Source organism: Acanthaster planci, linkage group LG04 (assembly GCF_054643075.1).
Source record: "Acanthaster planci isolate LZ-2023a linkage group LG04, COTS_SCS, whole genome shotgun sequence".
Lineage (NCBI taxonomy): Eukaryota > Metazoa > Echinodermata > Asteroidea > Valvatida > Acanthasteridae > Acanthaster > Acanthaster planci.
This window is the reverse complement of record NC_141780.1, coordinates 56828-75487: the sequence shown is the minus strand read 5'-3', so window position 1 is coordinate 75487 and position 18660 is coordinate 56828. Positions and strand designations below refer to the sequence as shown.

At 37.3% G+C, this 18660-nt stretch overlaps 1 protein-coding gene across 3 annotated transcripts; it reads left to right on the top strand.

Moving 5' to 3' along the window:
• Window positions 1-2262: 2262 nt before the first annotated feature.
• On the top strand, window positions 2263-18401 carry eogt (EGF domain specific O-linked N-acetylglucosamine transferase). Of its 3 annotated transcripts, none has more exons than XM_022254374.2 (16): window positions 2263-2409; window positions 3800-4130; window positions 4405-4502; window positions 8036-8147; window positions 8406-8509; window positions 8847-8954; window positions 9590-9696; window positions 10478-10581; window positions 11102-11194; window positions 11511-11669; window positions 11936-12007; window positions 13646-13701; window positions 14341-14371; window positions 14505-14596; window positions 14931-15033; window positions 15514-18401. In XM_022254374.2, exons 2-16 carry the CDS (start codon window positions 3816-3818, stop codon window positions 15664-15666), a joined length of 1707 nt encoding a protein of 568 aa, XP_022110066.1. In that variant the 5' UTR covers window positions 2263-2409; window positions 3800-3815; the 3' UTR covers window positions 15667-18401. The 3 variants fall into 3 exon arrangements, 2 of the variants coding, with proteins under 2 accessions (XP_022110066.1, XP_022110065.2); XM_022254373.2 differs by lacking the exon at window positions 2263-2409 and adding an exon at window positions 2410-2528; XR_015425053.1 differs by lacking the exons at window positions 2263-2409; window positions 14505-14596; window positions 14931-15033; window positions 15514-18401 and adding an exon at window positions 2410-2528 and having other exon boundaries at window positions 12400-13701; window positions 14341-14387.
• Window positions 18402-18660: the final 259 nt, after the last annotated feature.

The following is an 18660-nucleotide window of genomic DNA, read 5'->3' as shown; positions in this document are numbered from 1 at the left end:
GGCTAAGCCTTGCAATTAGGTGATTGGTTGTCAATGACGTCATCGATGAACAACGCACTTACTAATATTCTGATTGGTTTGCTCGACTGGCAACGAACGTTTATGTTAATATCACGGTAAATGAAATCATTCAGAACAGAACAAAGTAAGAATTTTAACCACCCAGCAAGGTTTCTTGAATTGTGCAATGTAAAACACAAAAAATAAAAAACAAAAAAACCCTGTAATGAACAAGGTAAGACAAAACTGCGTAGCACCTTAGCAAACCGGTGAGCACTGTTTTTTCTTACTTTGCCCCTACATTACAAAAAAACCAACCAACCAAACAATCAAAACCAAAAAAGAAAACCCCCCAAAACCCAAAAAACAAAACAAAAACCCCCAAAACCGTTGTGTTGTTACCATCACATGGTCATGATAAACTTTTTACTTTCGTAAGTATTACATTGTTTTCCTGATGACGTATTCATATCATAGTAACTCTTATATTCTGATATAAATTTGTATTGCAAGACGCTCTTGAAATTAACAAATGAAAAAAGAAACTAATTATGAAATACATGTAGTAAAACTGCACTATTAAACAGGAAATATATCAATATGACGAAATAGAATTAAGTGTTGATACAGTGTCAGATATTTCAAACACAAAAATAACACAAAAAATCACAAGCAAGAATTAATAAAAAAAGAAATCGAAAAGGCCGTACGCAGGCCGTAGGCCGTGTCTCATTCGACCATTTTTTCAGTGTCGTTTGGTTATTTTAGAGGGCATTTATCCCGATGAAAAATTGCATATCATGGATAACGGTGCCATTTCGGGATGGAATCTCAATATAGCCACTATTTCAGCACCACATTTTGGTAGAATGTTGCATAATTTGCTGTTTTAAGTTGAGCATTTTTGTCAGTGTCTAGCTGGCAGAAGCCAGTGAGCAATGTTATCTCTCAGAAAGGGATGTCCAAATGCATTCAAGAATAGTAGCAAATTGCATGAAACATTTACCCAGGCCAAAGTCATGTCACTGGCCCCATAATATTAGACACGATAGAATATTGAAGGAACATCTCAGTTGTATCTGCACCAAAAACGTACATTGAAACGCGCAGAGTTAAGCAATATTATGTTCTATCAGTTAAAGTGATCCAAATTCGGTTATATTTGCTCTACATCCTTCTTTGGATAGCAATTAACTGATGTCGAATGTATTAACAGTCAATGAACACGTACCCCCCCCAAAAGAAGCGACAAACTCCGAATTGACAACTAAATGCATTTTCATTTTGTGTCGAGGGCTTTTTGTGTTTGTTTTTGGAACTAAAAAGTGGGGTCTTTCATCTCGAATGGCAGATACTTCACCTAGTGCCCTCCAGCCTGAGTAACCGTACGTTCGCCTTACGGGAAGGGCTCTTACCATCGGACTAACAACTTTAGTTAGCACTGTCCTGCTTCACTGAAAAAGTTTGGAAATATAGTCTCCAGCTTTGCATCGCTGGACCAATACTATAGTTTCAATCAACCGCACAACACAGGTGGAAATATAGTGGCGCTCTTTTCCACTCGCACCGTCTACACAGTTACATAATCCGTCCAAGTACATGTATTGTGTTGAGTCCATTCAAAAATCTTTGAAGGCCTCACAATATAAATATATATATATAAAAAGCGTTCCGCTGCTGTCATCTACGACAAGAAAGTTCCAGTGAAACAGAAAGTCCGGAGAGAAGTGGGAAAAATCGGCATCGAAGAATTTAGTTTGCTTGTAGGCTTGGGGTAGCTTTGAAAGGATGTGGACTAGAGGACACGTGACGCTCCAGGAGCTTGCAGGTACCCCCTAAACAAATCTGTGTATTGGTTAGCAAAAAGTACCATCGTAAAGCGGTACTAATATTTTTTTAATGTTCAAAACAGTTTGGGATTCTCAAGCGAGGATCGAGTATGTAGCCTGACATGTATGAGTGATTATGCGTTGCTCAGCTAGGCCACTAACCCTCAGGCTGGCGCCTCCATGGTGTCTTCGAGGCTGTTTTTAATTTTGTTACAACATTCCCCCGAGAATGCAGTAACGCCGCAACCTCTATTTGCTGATGGCTGACGCCTTTACGGGTTAAATCTGACTGAGGAATCATGACAATGTACATGTACAATTAATGGTGGTCAAGTGGAAATTAAAACGGGCGACTCGCTCGCGTCCACACACTGTACTTCGGTCCTAGCCGGCCACGAACCTGGCAGCCGGTGTAAATACAAAAGAAGAGGGCGCTGTTAACAAAAACCAGACCAGAGCCGAGACCAGGAGTTGTTTATTTCTATTCAAATACGGTGCTCACATTCACATTCTCCCTCTGTTTTGTAACAGGGAGGATTTCAACGTGTACCTGGAAGTAATTCTTCTTTTAGTTGTGAGGGTGGGTATTAGTCGGTCTTCACATTTTTAGGCCTAAGCCCAAACAATGTTTTTTTGTACAATTTACAAACAACCCAGGCTAACCTCAGTGCAAACGTCAATGCGAGGACATGCATACATGTATGTACTACGTGTAGGATTAGCCCAAGACTGTGGGGTTCGACGTTCGCCCCGCTCTCGTACAGGCCTAGTAGTAGTAGTACTAGTAGTAGTGTTTCTTTCGTAGCTTGCCTCCCACCTTTGCGGTCTGGGTTCGAATCCCAGCTTGGGGCTTGGGTTACAGCCTACATAGGCCTAGTACATGTTACTGTTTGCATATTATTTATTTTTGCACATTATTTTTTTAAGTTAATTATTAATAATGTTTGTAGTTTTTGTATTGTTGTCATAAGTGTCTATGGTTCCTCCACTTGACAAGCAATGCTTTTTGGGGGTCTCCATCCATCAACTAAATATGTACCATTGCTACCTTTTTTATATTGCATGGAAAATAAAGTGAAGACGTCCACATGTGGATTGGGTTTTTAGTCCCTACCTGATCCCATGGGTTTTACTCAGAATATTCCCCAGGGGTTTTCCTCCCACCACTAAAACTGTGACTGCTTCGCTTCATTTGTGAGCTATAGTGCTTTCAGTCAGTCAGTGTTTTTGAGGAATCTTTGGTGTCATCAGGCCTACCAGAAATAAATAATAATAATAATATACACAAAAGATGAAGAGAGTTACCTTATGAAGACATGTTATCAATTGTAGGATGTCAGAACACCCTGACTTTATTAAGTTTCAACAACAGAAGGTTGCAGTTGTTAGTGTACTGGATAAGTTGTTGAATTATACTGTTAATGCTAGGCCTAAATCTCTAAAGACCAAGCATGCTACCGGTAATTGAACTATTGAATGCTCTTCAGTTCATGTTTGTCTTGTTTCTTCTAACGTTCCATGTTGATTTCATTTCATGTATTTGTTTGCTTATTTTGCTCATTGTAGTTCCTGACTAATAAAAATGGCTTATCAACATTTTTAATTTACATGTACTTTAAAATAGTAAAGGAAATCTCAATTCTGCATACATCTGAGTGGTACATTTAGGACACCTTCTTTTCATTTTTAAGCATCTTTAATACATGTAGGTGGGGGTAGACATGCGGGACATTTGTGAAATGGCAGTTAGCAACCTCACCACACCGATGAAAACAACTGCGGCATGGGCACGCGTATGTACTGATCAAAGAAAAGATTGAGTAGCCGATCCTCTGACTGGCCGGTTCGCGAGCATTGCCGTGGTCACAGTTGTTTCATTGGCATGGTGTGGTTGCTACCCTCCATTTTGTGAAAGTCCTGGATGTCCCCCCTGGCAGCCTAATTGGTTTTTGTCCATTCTCTCTCATCAGGCGCAAAGATCCAAACATGAATTTGCCTTGCTTCCGATGTATGCTGTCAACAATGTGTGCCTTTCTGCTCTTTGTGCTATACAACATTCCACACAGCCATTGCAGCTCCAAATTAGAAACTGCTGATTTGAATGTCAATCACATTCCATTAGACTCTAAAATGACTCCCACAGTTCAACAAAAGAGTACTAGACAAGAAAGGACAAATACAGTGGATGGCAAGGTTTGTTTTCAGGATCCTAATCTTCATCCTGAACATTACCGTTACTACTTCAATAGACACCCTGATGAAGCAGAGGCCTGTAGATTAGATCCAACATGTCCTTATAAGGTAAGAGGAAAGATTATGGATAACATTTCAGGGACCGGTTACTTTTACTCTTACTTTGCCTTGTGTTGTTCCTTGCAGTTTTTCTGGGGGAAAAACATTGCTAAAGCATACGCTAGAAACCTGTTTTGTGAAATGTCAAAACTTTCTGAGTATTCTGAATGAAATAATGTTCTTTTTTACCCCTGTGTATGTTTATCACAGGTGTAACCAAAGCAAAATCTCCCTCCCCTTTCAAGAACTACAAATTATTTCTTGCACCTTATTTTTTCAACAGGAATATTTAGATACATCTGCTTGTTGGGGATATGAAGAAGGTTGCACCCGTGAATCGATGCCAGGCTACCCCAAGGTACACAAATTTCACAAGTCATGGTGAGGAAAACTTTCAATTTAGAAGTCAGATCCTGAGGCCTGTTTTTTTCATGGATCTTAATCTTGATAAGTGATTCTAACACTGGTTTGCACCATCCATTATGCCTGGTTTACATATCGGCATAAGAAATGTAGAGACGTAAATGCTGACATATGGAAATATATCGAACGGAGGTGTCACCAACAACGCAGAAAAACGCGAACGATCGGCAAAGTGGAGCCAAGTTCGACTTTGCCAACTGTCTACCAAGTAGCCATGGTATCCCTGTAAAAACACACATGCTGGCATGACCGGCATGTAATGATGTCCCTCTCACCTACATGTAGTTCAACGAGTTTGGAATTCAGTTGAGTCAAGTATTTAGCTAGAGTCAATTCACATTAAAAATATAAAAAGCAAAATATGATAAATACACATGAGAAAGAGAGTCATTTTTTGACATTTCACATTAACATCTGGGATACTACCAGTACAGAATATGTTGTAATGCCACATTTTCCTCCTGATGAAAATAAGAAAGGGGTGGTGGCTGATCACTATGGAACTACATGTACCATAGCGGCTCAATTTAACTTAAACCTGCACAAACCCCTGTATGCACATTTATAATGGTTTGACCTCAGAGATACCAGATCTGAATATTACTTGTCTACAACTCAAGCCCAATGTGATCTCTGGTACCATAGAAGGACAATAAACAATAATAATGATTTCTTATTTACATGTATGTTACACTATACGGTACATGTATGGATATTATATTCTTGAAATTATATGAATATTATAAACTGGCTCAGTAAGTCACGACAAGTATTTTTCTCACATAGAAAAAGAGTCTTACTAGTTTTCACCTGAGTTGGGTCAGGAGCGACTAGATTTGAGCCGTGTTAATAATTTACCCGTTGGGACTCAAGTCAAGTTGAGTCTCCAGACTTGTGACTCAAGTTGGACTCATCAAGGCATTGACTAGTCATTACAACTCTACATGGTGCTTATAGTGTTATCAGAACATGATTTATAAATGATAAAAAAGAACCTTTAGTTGGCATACATACGTGTACATGGGTAATTCCAGAAATTAGGGTCTAAAAGTGTGACTTTTGTGTCCCTGTTACATGTACATGTACATCTGATCTTTGTTATTTGACATAGAAATATCACTGGAATTGATTTCAAATTGTTATGATTTGTTTGGCAGATACATGTATATAATTTGCATTAATTCATCACTCTTAGAAATTAGAAAATGTGTTCTGAACTTACAAAATCATATCTCAGATGTGATAGGGACACAAAAAAGAATGGACCCCTAATTTCTGGAATTACCCACAAGCAAGTGTAAAGTACAGCTCTTGTGGGAAAGGGACAATTGTTAATATGGTTACAATTGTAATTCTACAAGTTTTTCAATTCAGTGAGAGCGATTTCTAGTAGCTCCTTTGTCAGTTTAACCTTGGTACTAAGGAAGCCCTTTTTCTTTCTTTTCTTTTGGGTGAATAGTTTATTTTCAAGGTTCATTGGTTTTTAGAATGGCTCAGTATAGCAGAAGCAGGGCCATTTTGTCAGTTGCTAACTCATGCTGATGTGGTAATGGGTGTAAAAACTTGTCACAGTACAAACCAAATAATAGACTACAACGTCCTTGAAGCTGTGTGCAACAATCAAAATGACTCTCCACAAGCTGAATGTATATTAGAACTCAAAAGGAAGTAAAAGAAATTGGATAAATTTGCAGTTTTAAACACAATTTTATGTTATCATCAGAACCATAAAAATGATATTTACAAATGGGTCATTCTATAAATTTGGATCTATAGGGGGACATTTTTCCACCCCTGTTACCTCTGACATGTACATGTACACCATCTGACATGTTTGATGAGGGATGTATCACTCATCTCTATCACTCTAACCTTGCCCGGAATGGCGATTTGTGTTTGACTATGTGCTTCTGTTACAGCGTCAGAGCCCAATAAGTAGGACATGCTACAGCCTTTTCACCGTGTAATTCAAAGCGCGCAGAGCATGCAGGGCCACAAACTGAGAATTTGCGGTTTGGCAGGTGGCTTTCATGGCAAGGCTAGAATTCTTGGAGTCGGCTTTCAGGAAGAAATTCCCGGCGTGAAGGGGTTAAACAGTGAGTTCTAAACATTAAAAATCATATACCAGACGTAACAGGGACGGGAAAAAAATTGAGCCCCAAATTTGTAGAATGACTCAAATGTAAACACAGTGACTAAATCAGTAATGGACGGTAAAATGTACCTAAGTCTGACACTTTACAGTAAGTGTTTCACATGTTAGTGCAAGATATCCACAAACTATTACTTCACCACGTTGTAACGTTGTAAATTCCACTTCATCAAAATTCTAACAGAGAATAGCTGACGCAAACTAGTCACTGTGACCTCTTAGGAAAATACACTCTGTTTCCTCACAAACTGAATGCCTTAACAGCTTGAGAAAAGGCTTGTGTCAATTCAGAGTTTTTTACAAAGCTGTTAAAAGTGGGGATTAACTTTTGAATAAGTATTACATGTACGTTGACCCTATTCATGTAAGTCACAGAATTTAGAGGTTTTGAGCTACATTTACGTGCCTATGGATACCATTATGTATACATGTACATGTACCCTTGATGTGTGCTTGTAAGCTTGCATTACTTTTTGCACTACTTTTTCATGTGATGGTTTTTGTCTGTTTCCTGTGACATTACATTCAAAAGTCTTTTCAACCATATAAACTGTGCTAAAAAGGGAAACATTACTGGTAAATGGAAAATTTACCACCTACTTAAATTGCTTTTAGACTGGTCATATAAAAGTACTTAGGACTTGCTGTTTCCATGTTGCATCATGGGTACTTTGAAGGCCAGGTGTTTAATGTTCAGTATTTCAGCTTTGTACATGTATGTGTACATTTATGTGGAATTTGCAAAAGGTACATGTACAAGTAACTTGGGTAACTGTTTCATTTGGGGGAGTTTTATATTGTTTGTCTTAATGGTTAGTGATTTACAATGCATGGTTTTCTCTTATCAGTTCAGTTTCCAGTTAGTACACTGTTGACTGAAAAAAAGTTGAAGGTATTAGTCACAAGTACTGTACATACATAAAGATGTAGCATTTTTCCAAATTTCTTTTCAGTTTGTGTAATCTCCTATTCTCCTAGATTACTTTTCAGTTTGTGTGATTTCTTACTTATGAAAATCTATTTGCCCCAATGTAAGCCCAAAGTAAGCAATAAAAAGGGAAAAACAACAATCCAAAAGAAGGATATTTACTTGCTACGGTGGTTTTCATGCATTGCACTCCAGTAGTTCTAAATATAGTGTTGAATCGGAAAAAAGGATCGTGGCAAATACAGTTTTTTAACTGGTATCACATTTGCCTTATTCTAACTTGGGTTAGAAATGTACATGTCCGTGAACAGCTTGTTTGTTCATACCATACGTCCATATGGTTTTAAGCTTGTTGAAGCACCTTACAACCACAGGCATTGATACTTGTACCTTTTGATATGTTCCCTAAAGGTTTCCTTCCAAAGAGGCCCAGATCAAACAGTTTTGGGATGACAATGATTTTGGCTACATCAAGAAAATAGTGGATGATGGATGGTATCCACTATGTACACCTAAAACGCAGGTAATGTCCATGTACACGCATGTACGCATACATGTATATTATATTCTCTCTGATTTGTTATTGCTGTCATTAATAAGCTTCACAATTGCAAGTGACTTGACAACTGTGCTATTTGCCATGTTAAAACTGAAATGCCTTCTTTTGTTGACTATTATTCATTCTTTGGGATATTCCCAAATTCTTAATAATGTTTTCTGTGTCAATTTTCCCTTATGCTTTTAATTAGCTCATGCAAATTTCACTTGACTACCATTTCAGAATGGATCATTGCTTTCCTGTGTTGACAATACCCGCTCCTGCTATGCTAAAAACCTGTTTCTGAGAGTACCAGACTTTGAAGACCATTCTAAATTGCGGGGCAGGTAAAGTATGAGATACATGCCTTTAGTTAAGTTCAGTTGAATGTAATGAGCCATAAGAACATAAATTCTGTTCCTAATTTGTTGAATTTTAATGAAGATTTCTGCATCATGCCAATGCCTACTTGTACATGTAAGAGAGTAAGTTTGCACATGGGTTTGACTTGAGAGAGAAATGTTGCTCCACTACATGTATCTGGTAGTGTTTATCTGTCCAGTATTTTGAATATTTTACACCTGAATGCATAGCAGTGCATGGAATTCATATCCTACAATTCATATCCTATAATTTAGTTCGTACTTCTTTTGAGAAAAATGAACACTGTCTTGTTTTGTTTAGGTTTGACACTGAACATTTTGGTTCACCAGGTCAAATTGGTGGCCACTGTAATCTGGACAAAGAGCTTCTGAAAAAACACTCCAACCACTTCTCAGAACTGCAGTCATGGTAAGTGAAGAAAGTTTAAGGAATACTTGGAAACAATTATACTACATGTACATATATGTACCTGTGCTATCTTAATAGGTTGAGACCTACATGTACAATCTATTGCAATAAATGAATGAACTTGAGGTTTCTCAAGGCACCTTGACTAAGTCAGAGATCATACAAAGATTAAATTTGCAACATCAATTCAATCTGTTGAAAGTTGTGGACATCCATCAGGCCTTTATTTTGCAGAACTTGGTCAAATTGAGCCAATTTGCCTCGACATGGAACAAGTTTTCCATACTATTTACAGTAGTATCCTTTCCTTTGCATTGTTAAACCAAGCTGTCATCTTTAGCATTGCATTGTGGAATACTTTCCCAAACAATTAGCATAGTGGACTGGTTTCTTGGACCAGGCCTGAGAAAGTGTAAAAAATTCAGGTGAGTGTCAAATCACTTACACTTGTATAAGTTAGGGTGGAGAAGCCAGAACATGCTATGAATGAGGAATAATAGTCTTAATATTGTATTCGAACTTGTGAAATGATCTCAGTAGTGAAATTGACAGTTGAATGTGTGTAATAAGAAAGTTTGAATAAATTTTGCTTGCTTATATTTTTATAGAGAGATTTTTTACATCTCTATACGTAGGTATGGCGAGTTGCGAGAGTTCACAGCATTGAAAGCTGATCCGTTTGTGACTTCCAGTTGTGATGTTGTCATAGAGGGGCGGGCATACTTAATGAAGATGGATGCCGGTAAGAAATGTTTAAATTGTTTTCAGATTTGCATTGTGAAATCAGTTTGAAGTGGAAACTGAAAAGACTGGTATATACATGTACCTTATGTGAATGTAGACGTAAAGGAATTTAATGTTCAAAACATAACACATAGTATAGTATATGATACAATGTTTGAAGTTCCCTACTTTTTGAAACATGGTCAACTTTTGATAGAGCGAAAATTTGCTGTGAAGATATTCTGGACCCCACTGGTTGAATGCTGTGAAGATAATCTGGTCCCCACTGGTTGAATGCTGTGAAGATATTCTGGTCCCCACTGGTTGAATGCTGTGAAGATATTCTGGTCCCCACCGGTTGAATGCTGTGAAGATATTCTGGTCCCCACTGGTTGAATGCTGTGAAGATATTCTGGTCCCCACCGGTTGAATGCTGTGAAGATATTCTGGTCCCCACTGGTTGAATGCTTTGAAGATATTCTGGTCCCCACTGGTTGAATGCTTTGAAGATATTCTGGTCCCCACTGGTTGAATGCTGTGAAGATATTCTGGTCCCCACTGGTTGAATGCTTTGAAGATATTCTGGTCCCCACTGGTTGAATGCTTTGAAGATATTCTGGTCCCCACTGGTTGAATACTGTGAAGATATTCTTGTCCCCGCTAGTTGAATGCTTTGAAGATATTTACTTTGCCCTTTTTATCAAACCAACCCAAAATAAATGATTCTGCACCTGACTTAATTTAAATCTGTGTTTGAGTTTGGTGACAAGCTGTGTGTGTCTTCATTTTTGTCTTGGCAGGAATTAACATGTTTCACCATTTCTGTGACTTTGTCAACCTATACATCACTCAGCATTTGATAAATGACTTTTCATCAAACATTACCATAGTGATGTGGGACATGGTAAGTCCAATATGAGTTTTAGCTTCCTTTGTGTAATGTTTGTACATAAAATTAGTTTGGTTTAGAGTGATGAAAATGACATTCAAGTTTTAAAGCTTTGAGTAACGAACAAGTCAGTGATAAAGTACATGATCCTGAACACAGTTGCTAGTGGAGATACTGTATACATGTATATGGAATCAAGAAAGAGTAATAAAAGATATTCATCAAGATTTGAACTTACATGTATAGTTTCCTGATTACTATAAACCAATGATCTACCAACTGAGTTGTTAAACTGTGCTAGTTATGGGCCCTGATGTATTACCATTTCATATTTTATTTTTCACTGATAGCCAGAAGCTATGAAACTATAGAGTGTAACCAGCGTCATGTAAGAAAGTGGCACCAGGAGATCAGGCAGACTGGATACAGCTTATTAATATCAGATTGTGTATACTCAAATCAATCGCAAGGAATTTTGACAAGGTTTCTCTTTTAATAAATCTTGTTGCCAACTTTCTTTCCTCACTTTCTGCAGAGTAACATGAGGTATGTAGATTTTTTTGAGGATACCTGGGCAGCTTTCTCTGATCGTCCTTTAGCCAGGCTGAATCACTGGAGTCGTAAGAAGGTAATGACCTTTCTTGTACCTCAGCCAGTATTGTAATTCAGTCCATGACATCAAAAAGGTATTCAGTTTTACAGGAAGGAGGAAATGCTATCAAGTAGGAACACAAATCCCAATCTACATACTGACTGAGGTGGGATTTGAACCTGGATTGAGAGGTGGAAGACCAGGAAAGAGCCACAATGCCAACCTGACTCCCCATAATCTCACAGAGTTACCAGCATGGTAATGCGTTTAATATTTTTCTTCCTTTAAAACTGCCTCAGAGTAGAGAGGAAGACACCACAATTACACTGGTTGTTTTATTGTTGCTTGTTAGGTGTGCTTCCGAGAAGTTGTCTTCACACTTCCTCCGAGGATGATCAGAGGGTTTTTCTACAACATGCCAGTTATCCCAGATACTCATGGTAGCAGGTTGATGCGTTCTTTCTCCCAACATATCCTCCATCGACTTGGGATTAAGCAGAAGGGTCCATTGGTAAGTCATTAGTTTTTATTCAGCAGGGTGTTAGTTGTTTGAGTCATTTCAAATTCCTTAATTTTGTTCAAGTGAAGTTATTCAATAGTCACATTTGTTTCATTTGTATTGATTATAACTTTTAATCAGAATCAATGTCATTTCCATTTTGTAATTCCAAGGTCCTCTTTTTTGCCAGGTTGTGTATATACCATATTATCTTTTTTAAAAACCTTTCAAAAGATCTCTTTTCAGAACTTGAACCTGTATTCTGCTATTCATTCCAGAAAACTGGAAAAGTGCGAGTCACCATTTTAGACAGGAAATCTGTCCACAGGAATATTGTCAACCAGGAGGAGGTAGTTATTAAATACTTTAGAATTTCAATAGGTCTTGATTTATTTTGAGGTTTATCAATTATAGTCCATTGCTATCCTGTAGAGCCCATCCCGGCTTAGTTTAGCAGCCTAACCCAAATGGCTGCTAAATGGTAGCTTTAATAGGCTACCTAAATGGAAACAAGACAATCACTAAATCTACTGACCTCAGTCATCCCACCCTAATATGAATTGACCAATTAAGTATTTTACACCCCATTCCAATCTAAAGTAAATACAACCAAATCCAATTTAGTTCTGCTCCCACTGCCTATTTTTGTATGTGATATCTTAAAAATCCAACATTGTTTAATGTAACCAACTCGGTCAATGGCAAACACCACTCAATGAGACTACATCCTTTATCTTTTAAGGCGTCACCTTTGATAATCATAGAAAGTGGTATGTATTTTTCATCCTGACTATTGAAGCAGTGCATGATGTGTTAGATATTTTCTATCTCAACATATTGTACATGTCACATGTCTAATTCATTGCCCATTTCAAACCAACAGACCACTTTTTGTGATCACAAAGCCTAGGCAAAATGGAAAGATCCTACGTGTTTAAGTATTTTTTAGTCCTTTGTTTTCTTGACTGTACTTTAGGTATATATTAACTACTTAGTGCATGTGAGGAATGGCTGTACATTTAAGGGACTTGTGAATTGGAACATAGTGAATGCTTTTTACCTGAAGACAAGTGACCTATGAACATAAGACAAGTCAGGCCAGAGGTTTATGGGGCTGTTAGGTAAACAGTACTTCTGGCAAATTCACAACACAAGAAAAGTCAATCAAGAACTTTACAAAGTAATGTACATATCTAAAGCAAGTCTGTACTGTACATTCTTAGCAGCTTCATAAAAATTGGTTCAAGGAGTCCAGAAACATTTTCTAGTCTACATCAGCTCAACCAGTGTTTTTTTGTTTGTAACCTATCCTACACCATCATGTCAACTTACCATTTTTGTAAATAGTGTTAATTCATGTACATGTGACAGACTTAGAACTGGTTTGAGGAATACATTTACTAAATGCATTCTGTACATTGACAGTGTTGAGTGAAGATAGTTTTCCACATGCTTTGTATGTGTTTGTGGGATACACATGTACATATGCATGTACACGTAATTGTCTTCTTTAGGTTCATGTACGCATTGGTCACAGTCTAGTTAGACATCATTTCATCCATGTTGCTGGCATGTAGCTTAATTAACTTTTATGGAATTACATGTAGGAATCCTTCAAGATCCATTAGTAACTTGCAATAAACTCATAACACATAGTGTGGAAAGTACCTGTGGTATTGGCATAAAGGACATTGTTTCTCCGGAATGAAGTACCTGTGTTCATACAAAGATTGCAAAAGATACATTATCAGATGGGATAGCAGGTTTATTTCATGTACCGTTCACAACAAAATTAGCAAGAATTGAGAAGTCTTCCTGCTGTGACAGTCTTTTTGAAAATCCAGTAAATTGTAACAGTTGCCTCTTTGATAGTCTAAACATTTGATAGTTCAAACATATAACCTCACATGTGTAGAATCAATGTCCATGTTATGTCATTCTCCTTGAAATGTATGTGTTGTTTCATTTTGTATTGTTCCCTTTTGTAGCTTGTGGAAGCTTTGAGAGAGGATCCTAGTTATGAAGTGCAACTTGTGGTGTACAAGTGAGTTTTTGTCTGATTAGAGAGATTGGAAGTATCTATTAGATCTGCCCAATTGGCAATAGTTGTGTATTTTTTTTAGACCTTGTCTTGGTCTTGAGACCGTCTTTGGACCTGTTTTGGCTGGTTTCAGTGTCAATCTCATGCTAGAGTCTTCATCCAGTAGTATGTCCATATTTTGCCTGCATTTTCTAGGAATGTAAACCAGCTACCCCCTGAATTTTTCAAACACACAGATACTAAAATGATCTTAGGCCTTTCCCAGCATATGTCAGTTCCTGAATACTATCACTGGTATTGAAATGAGTGTATTATGTCCACAGAATACGCAAATAGTGTTGAAAGATAATTCTTGCACTTTTAAAAGACTTTCATTTTATGGTTCATTCTCGTAATGTTTCATATTTGCTGTTGTTCTATGAAGCGGTGTGCATGGTTTGGATGTGTCTGTTTAACTAGCAATGATATACATGTAGTTTGTTAGGATAGATTATTGTTAAGAATATTCAAATTCTGCAGAGTGAAACAAGTTGCACCAAGAGGTGGTACTTATTTCTTATTGTGTTGTACGGTGGACTCCTTGTAACCGACTGAAATGTTGATATCTTTGATGCAGTCTTTTGTATTATTTTCTTCTTTCAGCCATACTTTGACATTTGTCCAGCAACTTGAGGTAGGTCTAATCATTGAGAGTCTGCTTGTCTTATTTTTTTAGCTGTTTTTTGTGTTGGGGAAGGCTACTTTATTTTTCATCCAAATTTGATTAGAATTTTACACTTACATTCCATTGTTGTTTTTATGTTTAGATCACCCACAATAGTGATATCTTCATTGGAATGCATGGTGCAGGACTGACCCACTTGCTCTTCTTACCAGATTGGGCCACCATCTTTGAGGTGTAAGTAAAAAAAGTCACAAAATATGTCCAAACATATTTGCATCGTTAAACACCACTTTAAAATTCAATAAAACTCAGAGACTGGCCAGTAAGGTACCGGTAGATCATCCTTTTTGCACACCTGGGCTTACCCCCAAAACCAGTGTAGTAGGATGGGATACACGGAGAAGGGGTTTGCAGAAGGATGGGTCTCCGTTTTTGACTGTCCAGTTCTCCAACTTGGATCAACCTCTAGATTTCCTTGTTTGAGGGGCTGACCTTTTCAGATTGAAGCTAACAAGGTTAGATTTTCCAGTTGTTACAATTTGAAGCTTTCCCTGGTCCGCCCTTGCAGGTGCAACTGTGAGGATAAACACTGCTATGAAGACCTTGCCAATCTCAGAGGGGTGCACTATGTGACATGGGTTAACTACAGCCGTCTCAAGAAACACAATGAGGTAAGACCGTCAAATTTTACTTATCCTGCACAGTAAATGAGTACCAGAAATCCAGACAGCCATGCGGTTGTCGCTTAAAGAGGTGGGTCATTTGGAGTGAGCAATATGTGATCAGTACAGATTTTCTACAAGGTTTGTGCAAGGAGTGGTTAACTTCATAGTTCATGAATTTAATATATTTCACTGTAGTTGCTCTCTTTTTATTCTATGTGATTGTGACATGTTAGATGGAATTATCCATCTTCACTTCTTATTTCTCCAGGATCAATTATTGCTTTTTTGTTGCAGGATTGAGCATTCATCCCATGCCCTGTGTATTCTTTGATTCAAAGTTTATGAAAACCTGACCTGGAGTTCTTGCGTAGTTGCAAACTTTACAGTAACCGTAACACCCTTTTTCATCTTGGACTGAAACTTTGCACATGTGCGTCTACTATGTAATTATCAACAAGTAATCTTAGACTTGGTTTTCGTTTACAGGTGCTTCATCCATCCCTCAAGACTTATCATCCAAAGTTCTGTGATTACTCATTTGAAAAGGCTGAGTTTGTTCGTCTTGTCAAAAAGGCTCATCTCTATGTCAGGAATCATGAAAAATTCAAGTTTGAAGAAGCTTTACATGATGAACTTTGAATAGTTTTATACTATAAAGAACCATGTGACTCAATGCACTTTTATTTTTCGAAGTGTACGACTTGATACTTTTCCAGTTAAGTGCATCTAGCTTCAATTTCAGGAAGGGTTATCAAGCGAATTCCTTTGCCATGCTGGGAACTACAGTATCAGAAATACTTTATGGTCATAATTTTTTTATTGCATTGCAGCCAAAAGTCATTTTTGGAAAGGTTGTTTGTTACGACGTTGAAATGTATATAGATAAACCATTCATACTTCAAAGTTACTTAAAATTGTGGTTAATTTGTCCACAGAAGCTAAAGCCTTGCAGTGACAAACAGAAGCCTGTTTACCAAACCAAAAGACAGTTTGTGTTTCATTTGTTACTTCACATTTCTTATGACATTGTAAAGTATCTTGTGGAAAGGGAATACTGAGTAGGGCTTTTTTACTCCAGTATTGCTATCCTATTTGATATTGTCTTATGGTGCTGGGCTGAACTGTCGGTACATTGGTTATATTTATTTTAATACTTTGAACAGTGCACATAAATCTGAAATACCTATCTTGTTTTATTTTATTTGGTCATGTGTGCAGACTTTCAAAGTTACAAACACGTGATTAAAAATTGATTCACTTTGTATTCAGTTGAAAAATATTTTTTGTATTTTGCAGCCAGATATGCCTAGCCATGCTCAGCTTGGCTAGAAATTCACATTTGAGAACCAATAATGCTTGAACTAGTACTTGGCATATGTACTCCTAAGTGCAGCCATTACTCTAGTTGACCTGCAGGCAAACATCATAAAACCTCTTGATCTGGGCCACTTCCTGAACAATTTGGATATGGTTAACCTTTGGTCATGAGCAGTAGTACATGATTGGGAATAATTGTAGAAGCTCAAAGTAACAATTTCTCAAAATGTCCAATCAGTGGTCAGAGTTCACCATCTGGAAGTCAAAACCACTTTGTTTCTTTTGCAATATGTTTACAAATTGTTTTCTGTTGTGAACTTGCTCAAAGTTGACCTTTGCCACCTGCATGATAAGATTATTCCTCCATAGCATCCCATTATTGCAGTGCCATTCACAATGCAAAAAATAGTGGCAGCACTTTTACCGGTGGTATTAATTTGCATGTACTTTAAGTACAGATTTCTCATGATGCTCTTCCTGTTCACAACTGGTTATGGAAAGAAGTATTGAATGATTATTCGACAGAACCTTGAAGGAGCACTTGGATCCATAGTGAGAGCAGATTAACTTTACTTTCTAGATCAGAGATGCCTTTCATTTGAAGTGTGTTGAATAGATTCAGAAAGTTAAGAGCTCTAATGTCCAGCGCATCTTTTTTTCAGAGAAAATGTGTCACAGATAGTAGATACATTTTCTGAGATGGGAATGTACCGTATTACCAGTTTTCCATGCCATTTTCACCATTAATGTTTTCAACAGCAAAATGTGTATTCCTCAGTTTATATCCAATTACAGTGTGCTATGACAATCAGGTGACAAATGTATGACACGTGTGTGGGTACTTTTAGTCATTTTCAGACTGCAGGTGGTCAGGAGAGACTGACATTCCATTTCTAAGAGGCTTGTTCGATCTTGTTTAGGGGATAGTTGATATAGTTAAGAGAGACTTGCTTACTTGAAAGTTTTCCGTTCTTTTGTTGCAATCATAGGCTGCAATTCGTATTGGTATGTTTTATAATTAGAGTGAACTGTGTCTGAATCGGCTTGATCATTTTATAGTATTTACAGTACCCAACATAATCTTATCTGGTAAAGAAGGTTTGCACCCATGTTGATCAGCAGTTACAATGTATATCACACCTGACTTTAACAAAGAGCAGATTTTCAAGCCAATCAGGCTTGCCATTAGTATTTGTTTTATTGCAGATTTTTTGGGGTGGAAAGATGTGTCTCTGATACATAACCTATCTAGCAAAGCAGCAATCATGTTGGATTCTGAACTGAAGCTTGTACATATGCATCACATTTATGAAGTATTACTCAGGATGCATTTTTATATATTGTACTTGAGGCAGGGTATAGCATGTCAGTTTCATTGTTAAAATGTGTTACCATTGAATACATAAATGCCAGACACATTAGTGATCTGGTTGAAGAAACTAGGCAAGAAGAAAAATTCCTTAAATGGATGTATTAGCGCTTGTCATGCAGATCTGAAATCTAGGAAATGAAGCCCGGATATTTGTTGGTTAAGTTTTCAAGATACCAGTAAATAGGATGATGTAGGTTTGAAGCCTGCTCAAACGACCTTTGGATTTTTCCCAAGGTCTTTAGAAACAATTGAAAATGCAGTACTCTCATTTTTGAATAGGATAAACCTGTTCGGGTTTTTAAAAATATTTATTTTATCAATAACAATGTTTTATTTTGCAAATGTATTTTCACCGTTTTCTATGAAGGTTTATATCCATATTAAGTTTTTCCAGTTGTTAAAAGAGTTGGAAATTATTTACTTGGACTGGAGTTGAATTAATACATAGAATACAGGTTCCACTTTGTAGACAACCATGCAAGATGTTGTAAATATCTGTCTCATTGAATTTGGCTGAAGAATCTTTACCTCCCAGGTCGGTTTACTTCAAGGGAAATAATAAGTAGATACACTTGTTAATTGTTTATTTTTTGATGTATGCATGAAGAAATTTTCCCTTTGTACTGGTTGAGTAAAAAGTGGTTGAGGTATTATGGTGACTTGACATTAAAACTGACTGATTTTACGTTTGTGTTTATCTGTGTTGCTGTTTTTGTTTTAATTCCAATTTACAAATACTCCCATCAACTTTTCACAACACAATCCTAAATATGGCAGGCTCCGTGTTAGTGTTTATAAAGCATAGTTTTAAAACACCAAAATATTTGACTCATTAATGAATCAATACTTGAATGTGCAGAAGACGGTATGTAGACCACAGTTCTCTGGATGGAAACGACCCAAGATCCCCTGACGGAAGTGTGTCAATGTCAAAAGCATTTGTT